We start from the raw sequence: 14,460 nt of genomic DNA, 5'->3' as shown, positions 1-14,460 counted from the left end.
TTAGGAGGTTAAAGAGGTTTAGTTTGTCACTGAACACTCCAACAAACTTCTACAGATGTATGTTCGAAAGTGTCCTGACTAGTTGCAATGTGGTCTGGTACGGCAATTCGAATGTGCAAGAACATAAGAAGCTGCAGAGTGTAGTGGACTCAGCCCAATACATCACAGGCACATCCCTCCCTGCCATCGGGAGTATCTACATGAGGTGCTGCCTCAAGAAGGCAACATCTATCATCAAAGATCCCCACCATCCGGGCCGTGCCATCTTCTCGCAGTTCCCATCGGGCAGGAGGTACAGAAGCCCGAAGTCCCACACCACCAGGTTCAGGAACAGCTACTTCCCTTCAAGGATTGGGTTCTTGAACCAACTGGTACAACCCTAATCACTACAGTTTAGCAACACTTTGCACTAAAATGGACTTTGTTTTTTTTGTTCTAATTGTGCTCTTGTAAAAATTGTGTATAATTTATGTTTAATTTATGTCTTTCTTGTGAATGCTGCTTATCTGATGCTCTGTGCCTGTGATGCTGCTGCAAGTAAGTTTTTCATTGCACCTGTGCACACATGACAATAAGCTCGACTTCGACACCATGGGTGACTGCTGCCCGATGTGGGATCAGTGGAGCTTCCTTTCCTTTCTTTGTATGGGTGGACATATCCCTGTCCTGTCACTGCACGTGAGGTGACTGAGACTGGGAGACTGAGCTCACAGACACACGTCCTGAGTCTGACCCTTGAGCAACGCCCTATTTGTGGTTTGTCTCCCTCAGCAGGAATGCTGGACCATGGGTGTACCGCGCCTCACCTGACATTCTGGGAGGGCAGATGTGGCAGTCCAGCCCCCAGGCCTGGCCGTGTTGACAGCAGCACTCCGAGAAGGTGGTGTGATACCCCAGTATGGGGTGGCTGCACGTGAAGTCGTTGTTGACATGCTTCCAGCAGAGGTCTCGTTCCATCTCCGGTCGGTCTGTGTGTGACAAGGAGAGGGGAAAGGGATGTCAGTGCATCAGCTTGCCCTCCCCTCTCCCTCCCACCCCTCCGGCAGTACGTATCTCCCGCACACAAGCCCAGCAGAAAATGGATGGGTGGATTAACATTAAATTTTCCATTTTCTGAGAATATTTGGTCATTAATGTTTGGAATACCGAAGGTGAGAAAAGCTTTTACAGCAAGTTACAATGACATTGTGAGCTTGACGTGAGGAAGTGTGAATCCACGGTGACCCACAGACTGTGGAACACTCCCTAACCGGTGGGAGACCCACATCTAATGAAGCTGAGGGTCAGCGTGCACACAAATTGTTTAGAAACCAGTGCCTGGGTACAGTGTAGGAGAAGAGTGTGGAGTGCTCATTCCTGTGGGAGGAAGTTGTGGGAGTGTTGCATTGTCAGGGGTGGGGTCTTTCAGAGGACGCATAAACCAAGGTCCTGTCTACTCCCTCAGCTGGACATGAAGTGTCTTCAGCATGTTTCTCCTTTCCCCAATGGCTCTCTTTCTTTCTCCTTTTACTTCACTCTCATTCTCTCGCTGGCTGCTGACTTGCTGGGGCAGCTAATAAGAGCGTGCGGTGGGAAGGATGGGGATGCATTAATGCTGAACGCTGATCAATATTTATCATTCAGTGAACAATTCAAACAAATGCTGATCACTGGTCGCTTGGAGACACAAGGGACCGCAGATGCTGGAATCTGGAGCAACAAGCAATCTGCTGGAGGAATCCAGTGGGTCGACCAGTCCTGACGCAGGGTTTCAACCCGAAACGTTGACAATTCCTTTCCCTTCCACAGGTGCTGCTCGACCCGCTGAGTTCCTCCAGCAGTTTGGTTGTTGCTCATTGGTAGCCTGCTATTCACTGCATTGGAATGACAGAGTGGCGTGGCTCATACAGCGCTGCCCCCCAGCTCCAGTGAACCCAGTTCGATCCCAGCCTCTGGCGCAGTCTGTCTATGTGTGGCGTTTGCATGTTCTCCCTGTGACCACGTGGGTTCCCCCGGGTGCTCCGGTTTCCTCCCATATCCCAACGACGTGTGGGTTGGTAGGTTAATTGCCCCTCAGTGTGTAGGTGAGTGGTCGAGACTAGTCACGGGTCTGATGGGAATGTGGAGAGAATGAAATGGGTTAGGGTAGGATTGGAGTAAAAAGGGGTAATTGATGGTCAGCATGGACCAGATGGGCCGAAGGGCCTGCTTCTGCGCTGCATCTTTCTATGATTCTATAACAGTGACTATACGACAAACCCTTCATTCCATAAAATGCTTTATATCAGGGAATTTGAAGGGTTGAGGGAAGAGGGAAAAGATGTTTCCATTTCCCAGAGCATTGGTTAAATCCAACTGGGAATGTGTGATCAGGTCTGGGCCCTGCACCTCAAGGGTTAGGCTGGTTTTGCAGAAGGCTTTGGGTAGAATCACTCAATGGTTCCAGGCTGAAAAGCATTAAATCACGAGGAGGCTGCAGAGATTTATGTTTCTGTGAATATCGAAGATCAGTTTGAGAAACTGAATGGATTTGAAAGAGTGAAACTGTTTCTTCTGGTGGGCGAGTCCAGAACAAGGGGAACAATAATATCAGAGCCAGACCTTGAAAGGATGTTGTCAGGACTCAGTACTTGTCAAATATCATGGCAGTAAATGTCAAATACTGCAGGACATGCATTTAAGGTGAGAGGGGGAAAGTTTAAAGGAGATGTGCGGGGCAGGTTTCGTACACAGAGAGTGGTGGGTGCCTGGAACAGGCTGCCGGGGTGGTGGTGGAAACGGATACAATATGGGCATCTTGGTCAGCATGGACAAGTTGGGCTGAAGGGCCTGTTTCCGTGCTGTATGACTCTAAAGAGGCTATTAGATAGAAATGCGGATATGCAGGGAATGGAAGGATATGGATCATGTTCAGGCAGAAGAGATATGAGTTGGCATCGTGTTCAGCACAGGCATTGTGGGCCGAAGGGCCTGATTCTGTGCTGTACTGTTCTATGTCTGTGTTAGTACTTCACACTAGGACAGGAAATCAAACCTCTCCTTCCCCATTCCCTCCCCCTTCTCTCCTAACTTCCTCCGCCATTCCCTCGCCTCATAGTCAATCCCTCGCCCCACAGTCAATCCCTCGCCCCACAGTCAATCCCTCGCCTCACAGTCAATCCCTCGCCTCACAGTCAATCCCTCGCCCCACAGTCAATCCCTCGCCCCACAGTCAATCCCTCGCCTCACAGTCAATCCCTCGCCCCACAGTCAATCCCTCGCCCCACAGTCAATCCCTCGCCTCACAGTCAATCCCTCGCCCCACAGTCAATCCCTCGCCCCACAGTCAATCCCTCGCCTCACAGTCAATCCCTCGCCCCACAGTCAATCCCTCGCCTCACAGTCAATCCCTCGCCCCACAGTCAATCCCTCGCCTCACAGTCAATCCCTCCTGTCCCTAATCCCTCTCCTCTGCCACCTTCCCTTCTTTTCCCCTTCCTTCACCCTCCATTCCCTCTCTCCACCCCTGACTGGACTGCTCTACGTAGTGCAGACAGCGACAGAGGCCGGGAGGTGATAGGCGGTGGTGACAGAGGGCTGCAGATGATGGGATCTGATAGGAGAGGAAGGTGGAGCATGGAACCAAATCAGGGAGGTGGGGAGGGCAGATGGGAACAACGGGGGGAGGGGTCCCAGTGGGAGGGGTGTCTGGGTGATGGGCAGAGGAGAGGGAAGAATCAGGGTGATACAAAAGCCTGAGAGCACGTACCACCAGGCTCAGGGACAGCTTCTATCCCGCTGCTGTAAGACTATTGAAAGGTTCCCTAGTACGATAAGATGGACTCTTGACCTCACAGTCTACCTCGTTATGACCTTGCGCCTTATTGTCGACCTGCACTGCACTTCCTCTGTAGCTGTGACACTTTACTCTGCATTCTGTATTGTACCTTGTACTACCTCGGTGCACCGTGGAATGAATTAATCTGTTCAATCGGTAGGCAAGACAAGTTTTACACTGTACCCCGGTACAAGTGACAATAATAAACCAATACCAATTCCATCAGGGGCACGGGGTGGGAGTGTAGGAGGGACTGGGTAGATCAGGAGGAGAGAGAAAAGGGGCAGAGGGGGAGCAGTTTACCTGAAAGTGCAGGGGACCTACCATTGAGGACCATGGGCTGCACACAACGTCTCTTCACCGTATCGAAGGTCATCGGTGGCAGGCAGGCACAGGTGAAGGACCCTTTGGTGTTGATGCACCTGGCATTGGGGCAGCTCTGGATGTCCTGGCACTCATCCACGTCTGCGGAACCACAGAGTCATTCACACAGGCAACAACTCCCACCAAATAGCCCACACTGAACATTCCTCCCTCAGTTAACACCAGCCTGAATGAAAACTGATGATGAAACTTACTCTGCTCCAGAGGGCTGCAATGTTTGTCTGCGTTGGAACCAGAAACAGTTCAGGGTGTCAATAACCATAAGCAAAGCTATGACAGTCCCAGAGTTCATCGAACTGTTAACCTCATGAGCATTCTTTCTGAGCAGCCTTTCACTAACACATAGATGTGTTGGTCCACACGTGAAGGAACGCTCACCCCAAGTATCACTCTCATGGGATATCAGAACATAAAGGGGGCCCACCTCCTGTTTAGTTGTGTTCTGCCAGTTCTTCACTGTACATGGGAATTTTACTCTCCCACCTGATGGTTACGGGCTGTCTTTGCTTTCTAACTCCCAGATATTTACAGGCAATCTTTATTTTCTAACTTCCAGATGTTTTCACAGCATCTGCTCTCATGCCAGATGTTTCCAGGGGATTTTGCTTTTTAACTCCCAGCTGTTCACAGGGATTTTGGTCTAGCTTCAGGTGTTTACACAGCATGTGCTCTAACCCAGATGTTCACAGGCAAACTTTGCTTTCTAACTTCCAGATGTTTTCACACCATCTGCTCTAACCCCCAGGTATTTAAATGGGGATTTTGATTTCTAACCCAGATGTTTACACAGCAGCTGCCGCAGGTGTATCAGGGATCAGCTGCTGACACCGGTTTGTCATGCTCTAACCTCAGTTGCCTACTGCACCACCGTCCCAGCATTCACTCTGCGCAGTGCCCAAGCCCCACTATAGGGCCGCAGCAGTGAGGGGGACTGCAGGGAGTGCTGGGGACTGAAGCTCATCCTCACCCAGACACTGAAGCAGTGACCCGTCGTAGTAGTAGCCTTGCTTGCAGTAGCACTCGAAGCCGGGCTGTGTGTTCATGCAGAACCCCTCTTTGCAGATCTCTTGCCCAAACAGCGTACATTCATCAATGTCTGCAACGGGAGGAGAAAGGAACGTGGTTAGCTCCCATGGGGAGGGCCACCAGCCTCTCCGAGGAGGTGGCAGCATGGCTGAGAGCAATGGGGACAAGGTTCCACCAAATGGGTCGGAACATTGGGCCCACTTGAAGCCTCACTGCCCTCTCCACACCAAGGCCTCTGGGCTGGGGAGGGGTTGGGAAGGAAGCCTCACTACCCACCCCAACCCATCCATCATAATCTACTGACATTCTTCCCTTCTTTAGATAGGGTGTGTTTGGATCTCACTTTCACATGGCAGTCTGACCTATGCAGATGTGCCACATATGAGGGGGTTATTTTGTGAATGAATGTGTCCATCATGTTTTCCCTGTGACCGCGAGGGGATCCCCCCGGGTACATCCCAACAACGTGCGGGGTTGGTGGGTTAATTGGCCGCCGGTGTAAGAGGTCCAGACTCAACTGTGATGCTTTCCACAGTTAAACAGCCTGCCCAACGTGAAGAGTGGCAGATGGTATTGTGGAACTTGAGGCCCTGACCAGGAACAACACCTATCAAGTGAGAGGGACTGAAACGATCAAACTAATTTAATTAACAGGGTGATTAACGTGGGGATAGAGATTCCCCATCCAGGCTTGCTGATGGCCCCAGCTTAAAACAGTGCAACAGATGACAGTTCAGAGACTGAGTGAGCTAAGCAGAGGCAGATGCAGTTTAGCGGGGCTGAAGTCACTCAGTTTGGATGATAAACTGGTCAGTAGACATTCCAGATGGGCTGAATGGAGATTTAGTGACCCAACTGCAGAATCTTTATAAGGTGCCTTTAATGTAGTAAAATGTTCCCTGAGGGTTACAGACTGACTCCAAGCCATGGGGAGACATTAGGACCACGGCTGAGTGAAAGTGGCTTTAAGGAGAATGGAGAGGTGAAGAGGGCCGGAGGTCAGGACTCAGGAAGCTGAAAGCATGGAAGGCAGTGGTGGAGTGATGGAAATCAGTGATGGTATACCGGTAGAGCCACTGCCTCACAGCTCCAGCAACCCCAGTTCGATCCCAGTGTGTGTGTGTGTGTGTGTGTGTGTGTGTGTGCGTGCGTGCGTGCGTGCGTGCGTGCGGAGTTTGCACGTTCTCCCTGTGACCGCATAGGTTTCCCCCGGGTGCTCCGGTTCCCTCCCACATCCCAACGACGTGCGGGGTCAGTGGGTTAATCGGCCACTAGCGTAAGTGGGTGGTAGCATTGTGAGGAGGATAGATGGAAATTAGAGAGCGGATGAGAGGTGGGATTGCTCAGTGAGCCAGCATAGACGCAATGGGCCAAATGGCTTCCTTCCATGTCATAGAAAAATATATAAAGAATCCAGATATCAGGGAATAACCAAGGAGCCAGAATTAGCACAGAGTAGAGATCTTGGTGGGTTGTAGGACTGCAGGTGGTTAAAGGGGTGAGAGCAGGGTGGTGGTGTTAAATCAGGGATAAAAAGTTTCAACGTTGGGGCCAGTGTTGGTCCGACAGCCCAAGATGGGGAATCGGTACGAGTTAGGACTTGGGGCAGCAGAGATGTCGATGAGTTCACTCGTAGCTGGCAGACAGCTGGATCAAATCAGGAACATTTGCCTCCCCACCACAAAAAAACTGCTGAGGTCAGGGGTCAGGTGAAAGACAGTTGTGTAGTTATATTGGCTTGGGGTAGAGACCAGGAAGGTAATGTAGGGGTGTGATGTAACTGAATAACAGAACAGGCTCGAGCACCCAAATGCTTCCGAGATGGTGCCAGAGCAAACAGTGGAGAGACACCTCAGCACCCAGACTGTGTGCACTTACCTCTGTAAGTTGGCAGGCCGACGCTGAAGAGATTGTCATTGTTCACCAAGTACCCCTTCCCGTCCGGACATAGAGAGTGAAACTCAGCTGCAAGGGGAGAGCAAGAATGAAACAACATTCAACACCGTGGGGGTAGAAATCGCTGGCCCTATAAACACATCCCCAGGCTACTGGGCATGGAGGGAAACAGGGAAAACTGCAATCCGTCATCGCTATTGAAGGAACCAAGTGAAAGTTTAGGGTGGGCGTTAATGAGGTTGCTCAGAGAGCTAGCACTGGCAGAGTGGACTTCTTGTATACCGTATTGTTCTCTTAACCCAGGAAACGTTTCTCTCCCACACCCAGAAGTCTGAGCAGATGAAGCAAAGGGAAGGAATACAGAACAAAGATACAGATCCAACTGAATGGTGGAATAGACTAGAGGGGCTAAGTGGCCTTCTACTGTGCCTCTGTAACAGACTGGAGGGACAGAATGGCCTCTACCTCCCTCTCAGATCCCGGTGGACAGTGAGCAGCCATTGCGGGGTGTCCAAATCTCCTTTCTAGTGAACCTCCTCAGTACTCCCCCTGCTCCATCACCTCAGTGGTGGGGAAGCCTGCTGTCCTTCCCCCTCTTGTCTCTGCGCCAGAATGTCTAGAGCACAAGTACCAGGCAGCGCTGACAAGAGCCGCCTTCCAACTGGGATGCCAGGTCAAGGCCCCTTCACTCTTGCAGCAGGGCAGGAACGTAACCACAGCTCCAAGGCCAAATGAATTCTACCCCTTCCCCCTCGAATGTCCCGGGGCCAATCTTTACCCATTAATTGCGATTACTAAAAGCAGTTCATCGGGTCGTTATCAAACTGGTATTTGTGGGACCTTGCTGTGTACAGACTGGCTCCCATACCTCTTATCTGGCACTGGTGACCACCATTCAGAAGGTTCCTCTCTGGTCCTGGTGCCTGCAGCCCTTACCTGTACTGTGCACGGGGCAGGGGTAGATCTCACAGAGATCCCCCCAACCGGCCCCCAGCGAGCAGCAGCACTCCTCCTTGGTGATGTTGGTCGCCAGGACGCTGTCACAGAAAATCGGGTCGTCGAGGCTGAGGTAACACTCCTTCTTGCCTTCGGGCCTCTCGGGTTCTGGAGGGTGGGAAGAGGGAGAAGATGCCAGCTCGCTGCAGTGGGTGGGCAAAAAGTAGTACAGGGGGTCTGGCAGTAGAGACCAGCCTTGGTGGGGGGTGGGCAGCTCTACCCTTGCTCCCCATGTGTTGGGTTATAGAGTCACACAGCACAGAAACTGGTCCATGCCAACCAAGATTCGCATCTGTTAGTCCCATTTGCCTGCTTTTGGCCCATATCCCTCTAAACATTTCCTATCCACTTACCTGCTCAAGTACCTTTTAAGTGTTGTTAATGTACCTGCCTCAACCACTTCCTCTGGCAGCTCGAGTAGAGAACCAAGGGACTGCAGATGCTGGAATCTAGATGAAAAACACGGTGATGCTGGAGGAACTCAGCAGGCCAGGCAGCATCCATGGAGAAAAGCAGGCGGTCAACGTTTCGGGTCAGGACTGAAGATAGGAAAAGGGGAAGCCCAATATATAAAGGAGGGAAAAACAGAGCAGTGATAGGTGGACAAAAGAGGGGAGGCGGGGTGGGCACATGGTGGTGATAGGTAGATGCAGGTAAGAGATAGTGACTTTAGGTAATCCCCACCCCCCACTTCCCCAAACCACCCCCCCCCACCACGCTTCTTCTCTTCTTCCCTTTCCTAGCCTCTTTTTTCCTACCATTTTTCCCTCTCTCCTTACCTTTGACTCCTCCCCCACACCTGCCTATCATTATCTCTTACCTACATCCACCTATCACCACCCTGTGCCCACCCCGCCTCCCCTCCTTTGTCCACCTATCACTGCTCTGCTTTTCCCTCCTATATATTGGGCTTCCCCTTTTCCTATCTTCAGTCCTGAAGAAGGGTCCTGACCCGTTGACCGCCTGCTTTTCTCCATGGCTGCTGCCTGGCCTGCTGAGTTCCTCCAGCATCATCGTGTTTTTCCTCTGGCAGCTCATTCCACATACCGACCACCCTCCGGGTGAAAATGTTGCCCCTGAGGTTCCTATTAAATCTCTCCCCCTCTCACCTTAAGCGTATTCCCTCTAGTTCTTGATTCCGAAACCCTGGGAAAAAGACTGAGTGCATTCACCTTATCTATGCTCCCCATGATTTTATACACCTCTATAAGATCACCGCTCATTCTCCTACACTGCAGTGAATAAAGTCTCAACCTCTCTCCATAGCTCAGTCCCTCAAGTCCTTGTAAACCTCTGCGCTCTTTCCATCTTAATGGCATCTTTCCTACAGTAGGGTGACCAAAACTGAACACAAGTCCACACTGACCATCAACCATCCACTTAGAGTCATAGAGTAATACAGCACGGAAACAGACCCTTCGGCCCAACACGTCCATGCTAACCGAGGTTCCCATCTAAGCTAGTCCCATTTGCCCACATTTGGCCCATATCCCTCTGAACCTTTCCTTATCCGTGTACCTGTCCAAGTGTCCTTTTTGATATTGTACCCACCTCAACCATTTTCTCTGGCAGCCTGTTCCATACACCCACCACCCTCTGTGTGAAGAAGTTGCCCCTCTGGTCCCTTTTTAATCTTTCCTCTCTCACCTTACACTAATCCCATTTTTTAAATTCTCCCCACACTCCTATCAACTAATCCCCTCAGATTCTACCCCTCACATAAGGGGGCAATTAACCCACCGACCCCGCACGTCGTTGGGATGTGGGAGGGAACTGGAGCACCCGGGGGAAACCCACGTGGTCACAGGGAGAACGTGCAGACCCCACAAACAGCGCCCGAGGTCAGGATCGAACCCGGGTCTCTGGAGCTGGGAGGCAGCGGCTCTACCAGCTGCGCCACTGTGCCGTCCCAAAATATTGGTCGTGCGGGCTGGGAAGCGAAGGCTAACACGGTAGAAAAGCCACTGGTCCAACTTGGGGGAGGTATGAATGACGCAGCCAAGTTGCTGTTAAGAGGTGGAGGCTTCAGTGGTGTTGGGGAACCCAACCATCCTGGGCTGTCAGCCTCGAAACCTCCTGAGACAGGGAGGTCGGGAGACAGCAGGACACCAAAACTCCACACACTCCTGCAACCGTAGAGATCAGCGCGTGTGCCGCTGACAACATCTCCCACATCAGTATCCCCCACTGGGACACAACAGTACAGCATAGGAACAGGCCCTTCAGCCCACAATGCCTGCACTAAACACAAAATTACACTAAATCTCTTCTGCCTGCATGTGATCCACATCCCTCCATTTCCTGCATGTTCATGTGTCTATTTAACAGACTCTAAAACACCTCGAGCGTTTCTGCTTCCACCACCACCCCTGGCAGCCCGTTCCAGGCACCCACCGCTCTCTGTATAGAAAAACCTGCCCCGCATATCTCCTTTAAACTTTCCCCCTCTCAGCTTAAATGCATGCCCCCCTGAGAAAAAGGTTCTGACTGTCTGAATGCAGGTCCCAGAGGGAAAGCTGTGCGTGGAGTTCACAGGCCTGGGACGCTGTGAATGGAACCACTGGTACCACACTGAGAGGGCGCTCCGTGTGGGAAGTGAACTTAAACTCAGGCAATGTCTGACAGTCCAGCTTGCTGTTAACGGACCTGTGGTCACCGTACAGAGGAGAGGAGCTGAACGCCAGCAAACAGCCTGCTTTGTGTGGGTAAATGACGCTCAGTGGACCAGCAGCTGCTGCCCTTCCCCATTCCCCTGACCTACCTTCACAAGTGGAGCCATCCGGGGACAAAATGAAGCCCGTGTCGCAGACGCAGGTGTAAGAGCCCTCCACGTTCTTGCAGGTGCCATTTGGTCCGCACAGAGAGCGGTTCAGGGCACACTCGTTGATGTCTGTGCCAAACGAGAAAACATAACGGCGGATTCAGGAGAACTTCCTTCCCCAGAGGGTGTGGAGCTCACCCTCCTGCCGGGGAGGGGAGAGACAATCCACAAACTCCCGGTTACAGAGACACTGAATAAACACCCAAGGGTTAGAGGAGTAGAAGGAGCTGCTGTAGGGGCAGAAGTGATCAAACAGGAGGAGGATGAGGTAGGGCAGGAAGCAGAGGGGCCAAATGGCCCATTTTTGTGCGATGTGCAACAATTCATATTTAATGAAATGAAACATCACAAGGCGTTGGACAGGCTCTCACCAAACAAACGATCAACACTGGGCCAGGAGACATTAAGACAGGTAAAGCATGGGCAAGAAAGGAGATTTATAACAGAATCTTAATAAAGGAGAGAGGTGCGGAGGTTTAGGGAAACGATTCTACATCATGGGGCCCTGATAGTTGAAAGTGCCAATGGATGTGCAAAGTATGTGGTGAATCAGTGTTACAGCGAGGGGCACGGGCTCTGTCGGACTGTTACAGCGAGGGGTGTGGACTGTTACAGCAAGGGGCGCGGGCTGTGTCGGACTGTTACAGCGAGGGGTGTGGACTGTTACAGCGAGGGGCGCGGGCTGTGTCGGACCGTTGCAGTGAGGGGCGCGGAGATCTGACACTCACTGCGATCAGTGTCTGAACCCATCAGTCGCTGTGCCCTCTGACATTACCTTTACACTTTGTGCCATCCACCAGTTGGTACCCCGGCTGACACTGGCAAGTGTAAGATCCTGGCGTGTTGACACACTCCCCGTTGAGACAGGCATGGGCCAGCTCCAGGCACTCATTGATGTCTGTGTGAGGGCAGATTTTACCAGGATGAGCAGACCTGAGCACACATGGCGTTCTCAGCCAACTGGGATCTGCCACTCATTGTCTCCCTCCCCACCCAACCTCGGAGAGTCACAGGGTGCAAACCCTTTAAGGTTACATCAGCAGCAGGGACAGGGGTCAGGTGTCCCCACATATCTCTGCTCACAAAACTCAAGGAGACTCTCCCCCATCACTGTCTCTTCCCCCACCCACTGAATCCCCACCCACAGCCCACAGACACACTCCCCCATCACCAATTCTTCCCCTACCCACTGAATCCCCACCCACAGCCCACAGACACACTCCCCCATCACCAATTCTTCCCCTACCCACTGAATCCCCACCCACAGCCCACAGACACACTCCCCCATCACCAATTCTTCCCCTACCCACTGAATCCCCACCCACAGCCCACAGACACACTCCCCCATCACCAATTCTTCCCCTACCCACTGAATCCCCACCCACAGCCCACGGACACTCTCCCCCATCACCAATTCTTCCCCCACCCACTGAATCCCCACCCACAGCCCACAGACACTCTCCCCATCACTGACTCCCCCACCCACTGAATTCCCACGCACACTCTCCCCCATCACTGACTCCCCCACGCACTGAATCCCCTCCCGCAGCCCACGGACACTCTCCCCAAAGGATCGAGGGTGACAGTGTAGTCTCTCAGTGATTTAACTCCTCTTCAGTCCCCCTCTTGACGGGTAGCTGCCCTTCACCTACGTATCTTTCAACAGGATTTGTCTGCGCTTATATGAACCGGGGGCATCACCTTCACAAGAGGTTTGCTGGCTAGACAAGCGATAGCCAGGGTGACAGCGACACTGGAAAGACCCCTCTGTGTTCAAGCAACGACCATTGGCACACAGCCGTCCCTCATTGCACTCATTGATATCTGAAGGAGAGAGTGAAACACAAGGCAAGTCAGAACCAAGGGCAGCCCATAACCCACGCTGACAAACCCTGGACGGTTACCGAGCAGTTCCGGTTACCTTGGCAGCCCTTTTTGTCAGGCAAGGGTTTAAAGCCCTTGTTGCAGGTGCAACTGTATGAGCCCTTGGTGTTCTGGCACTTCCCGTTTAAGCAGAAGGACCTGTCCAGGCACTCGTCAATATCTGAGGGGGAAACAGCCAAGAGGGAGAGAGAGAGAGAGTGTGTGTATCCACCAGCACCGACAGCAGAGAGGCAGCAACCTCTAATTCTGGACAACGTAGAGGGAGCTTCACTCTGTTTCTGACCCTGGGAGTGTGTGATGGGACAGTGTAGAGCGAGCTTCACTCTGTGTCTGACCCTGGGAATGTGTGATGGGACAGTGTAGAGGGAGCTTCACTCTGTGTCTGACCCCAGGAGTGTGTGATGGGACGGTGCAGAGGGAGCTTTCACTCTGTGTCTGACCCCGGGAGTGTGTGATGGGACGGTGCAGAGGGAGCTTTCACTCTGTGTCTGACCCCAGGAGTGTGTGATGGGACAGTGTAGAGGGAGCTTCACTCTGTGTCTAACATGTGCCCTGGGAGTGTGTGATGGGACGGGGTAGAGGGATCTTCGCTCTAATGCATGCCCTAGGAGTGTGTGGTGGGATGGGGTAGAAGGAGCTTTACCCTGTGCTAATCCATACCCTGGGAGTGTGAGACAGGATGGTGTTATGGGAGATCCCCTGATCCTATTCATGTGCTTTACTATTCAGCTTAAACCAACCCATCACTTCTCACCCTAACCCTTTCTCTGCAGTGAGTGCCCCAGAATCCTGGTCCCACCACGTCACCCCCTCAAGTGCCTACTCAAGCTGTGTCTTACCAAAGCATTCGCCAGCCTGACTCCGATATCCCTCCGGACAGGGAACGCACTCGTATGTGCCTGGCTTGTTCTTGCACTTTCCCCGTGGGCAGGTGCTGGGATTGAGGCACTCATTGATATCTAGGAGAAGGAGAAGGGTGTCAGCACGTTTCCCAGACACCAGGGATAAGGCGAGGCATCGGAAACAGATCCACTGGCACCCTGGTCTAGCAGTGCAGCCACCAGACTCGTGCCCAGAGGCTTAGACCATTGAAAGGACACAGGAGTTCAAATCCCACAACAACCAATTAGATAAAGAGGAGACACAAGAGACTGAAGATGCTGGAATCTGGAGCAACAAACAATCTGCTGGAGGAACTCAGCAGGTCAGAATAAATCAGAATCAGAATTATTATCACTGACATATGACGTGAAATTAGTTGTTTTGCGGCAGCAGTACAGTGCAAAGACATAAAAAGCTATTTATTTATTTTTGTAATTTATAGATTTTTACGTCGTTGCACTGTACTGCTGCTGCATCTGTGGGGGGAGAGGAATTATTGACGTTTCGGGTTGTGACCCTGCATCAGGACTGATGAGTGTGGAGGGAAGAGCCGATACAAAGAGGGCAGAAGGGGAAGGGTGAGACAGGGGCCAGTGGGTCAGACTGTCTGCCCATCACCCACCAGTCCCCGTCTCACCCCTCCCCCTCTGCTCTTTACACTGGCCATCTCCCCTCTCAGTCCTGGCAGGGTCTTGATCCGAAACATCGACAAGGCCCCCCCCCCCCCCCCCCGCCACAGACTCTGCTCGACCCGCTGAGTTCTTGTTTTTTTTTG

At 52.2% G+C, this 14,460-nt stretch overlaps 1 protein-coding gene across 7 annotated transcripts in view; it reads right to left on the bottom strand.

The window, feature by feature from the left end:
• ltbp3 (latent transforming growth factor beta binding protein 3) overlaps positions 1-14,460 on the bottom strand; it is a 118,969-nt gene that overhangs the window by 4,819 nt on the left and 99,690 nt on the right. For 6 of the 7 annotated variants that reach the window (XM_052044926.1, XM_052044928.1, XM_052044929.1 and 3 more), the window contains 10 exons: positions 13,643-13,762; positions 12,841-12,963; positions 12,621-12,743; positions 11,695-11,817; positions 10,860-10,988; positions 8,039-8,206; positions 7,085-7,171; positions 5,148-5,276; positions 4,121-4,261; positions 807-968 (listed from right to left, as the gene is read on the bottom strand). In XM_052044926.1, the coding sequence (XP_051900886.1) occupies positions 807-968; positions 4,121-4,261; positions 5,148-5,276; positions 7,085-7,171; positions 8,039-8,206; positions 10,860-10,988; positions 11,695-11,817; positions 12,621-12,743; positions 12,841-12,963; positions 13,643-13,762 (1,305 nt within the window). The remainder of the gene's footprint in view (positions 1-806; positions 969-4,120; positions 4,262-5,147; positions 5,277-7,084; positions 7,172-8,038; positions 8,207-10,859; positions 10,989-11,694; positions 11,818-12,620; positions 12,744-12,840; positions 12,964-13,642; positions 13,763-14,460) is intronic. The other variant, XM_052044931.1, reaches the window with a different exon arrangement.

Source organism: Pristis pectinata, chromosome 38, assembly GCF_009764475.1.
Source record: "Pristis pectinata isolate sPriPec2 chromosome 38, sPriPec2.1.pri, whole genome shotgun sequence".
In the NCBI taxonomy this organism is placed as follows: Eukaryota; Metazoa; Chordata; class Chondrichthyes; order Rhinopristiformes; family Pristidae; genus Pristis; species Pristis pectinata.
This window is presented reverse-complemented; position numbering and strand designations above follow the sequence as displayed.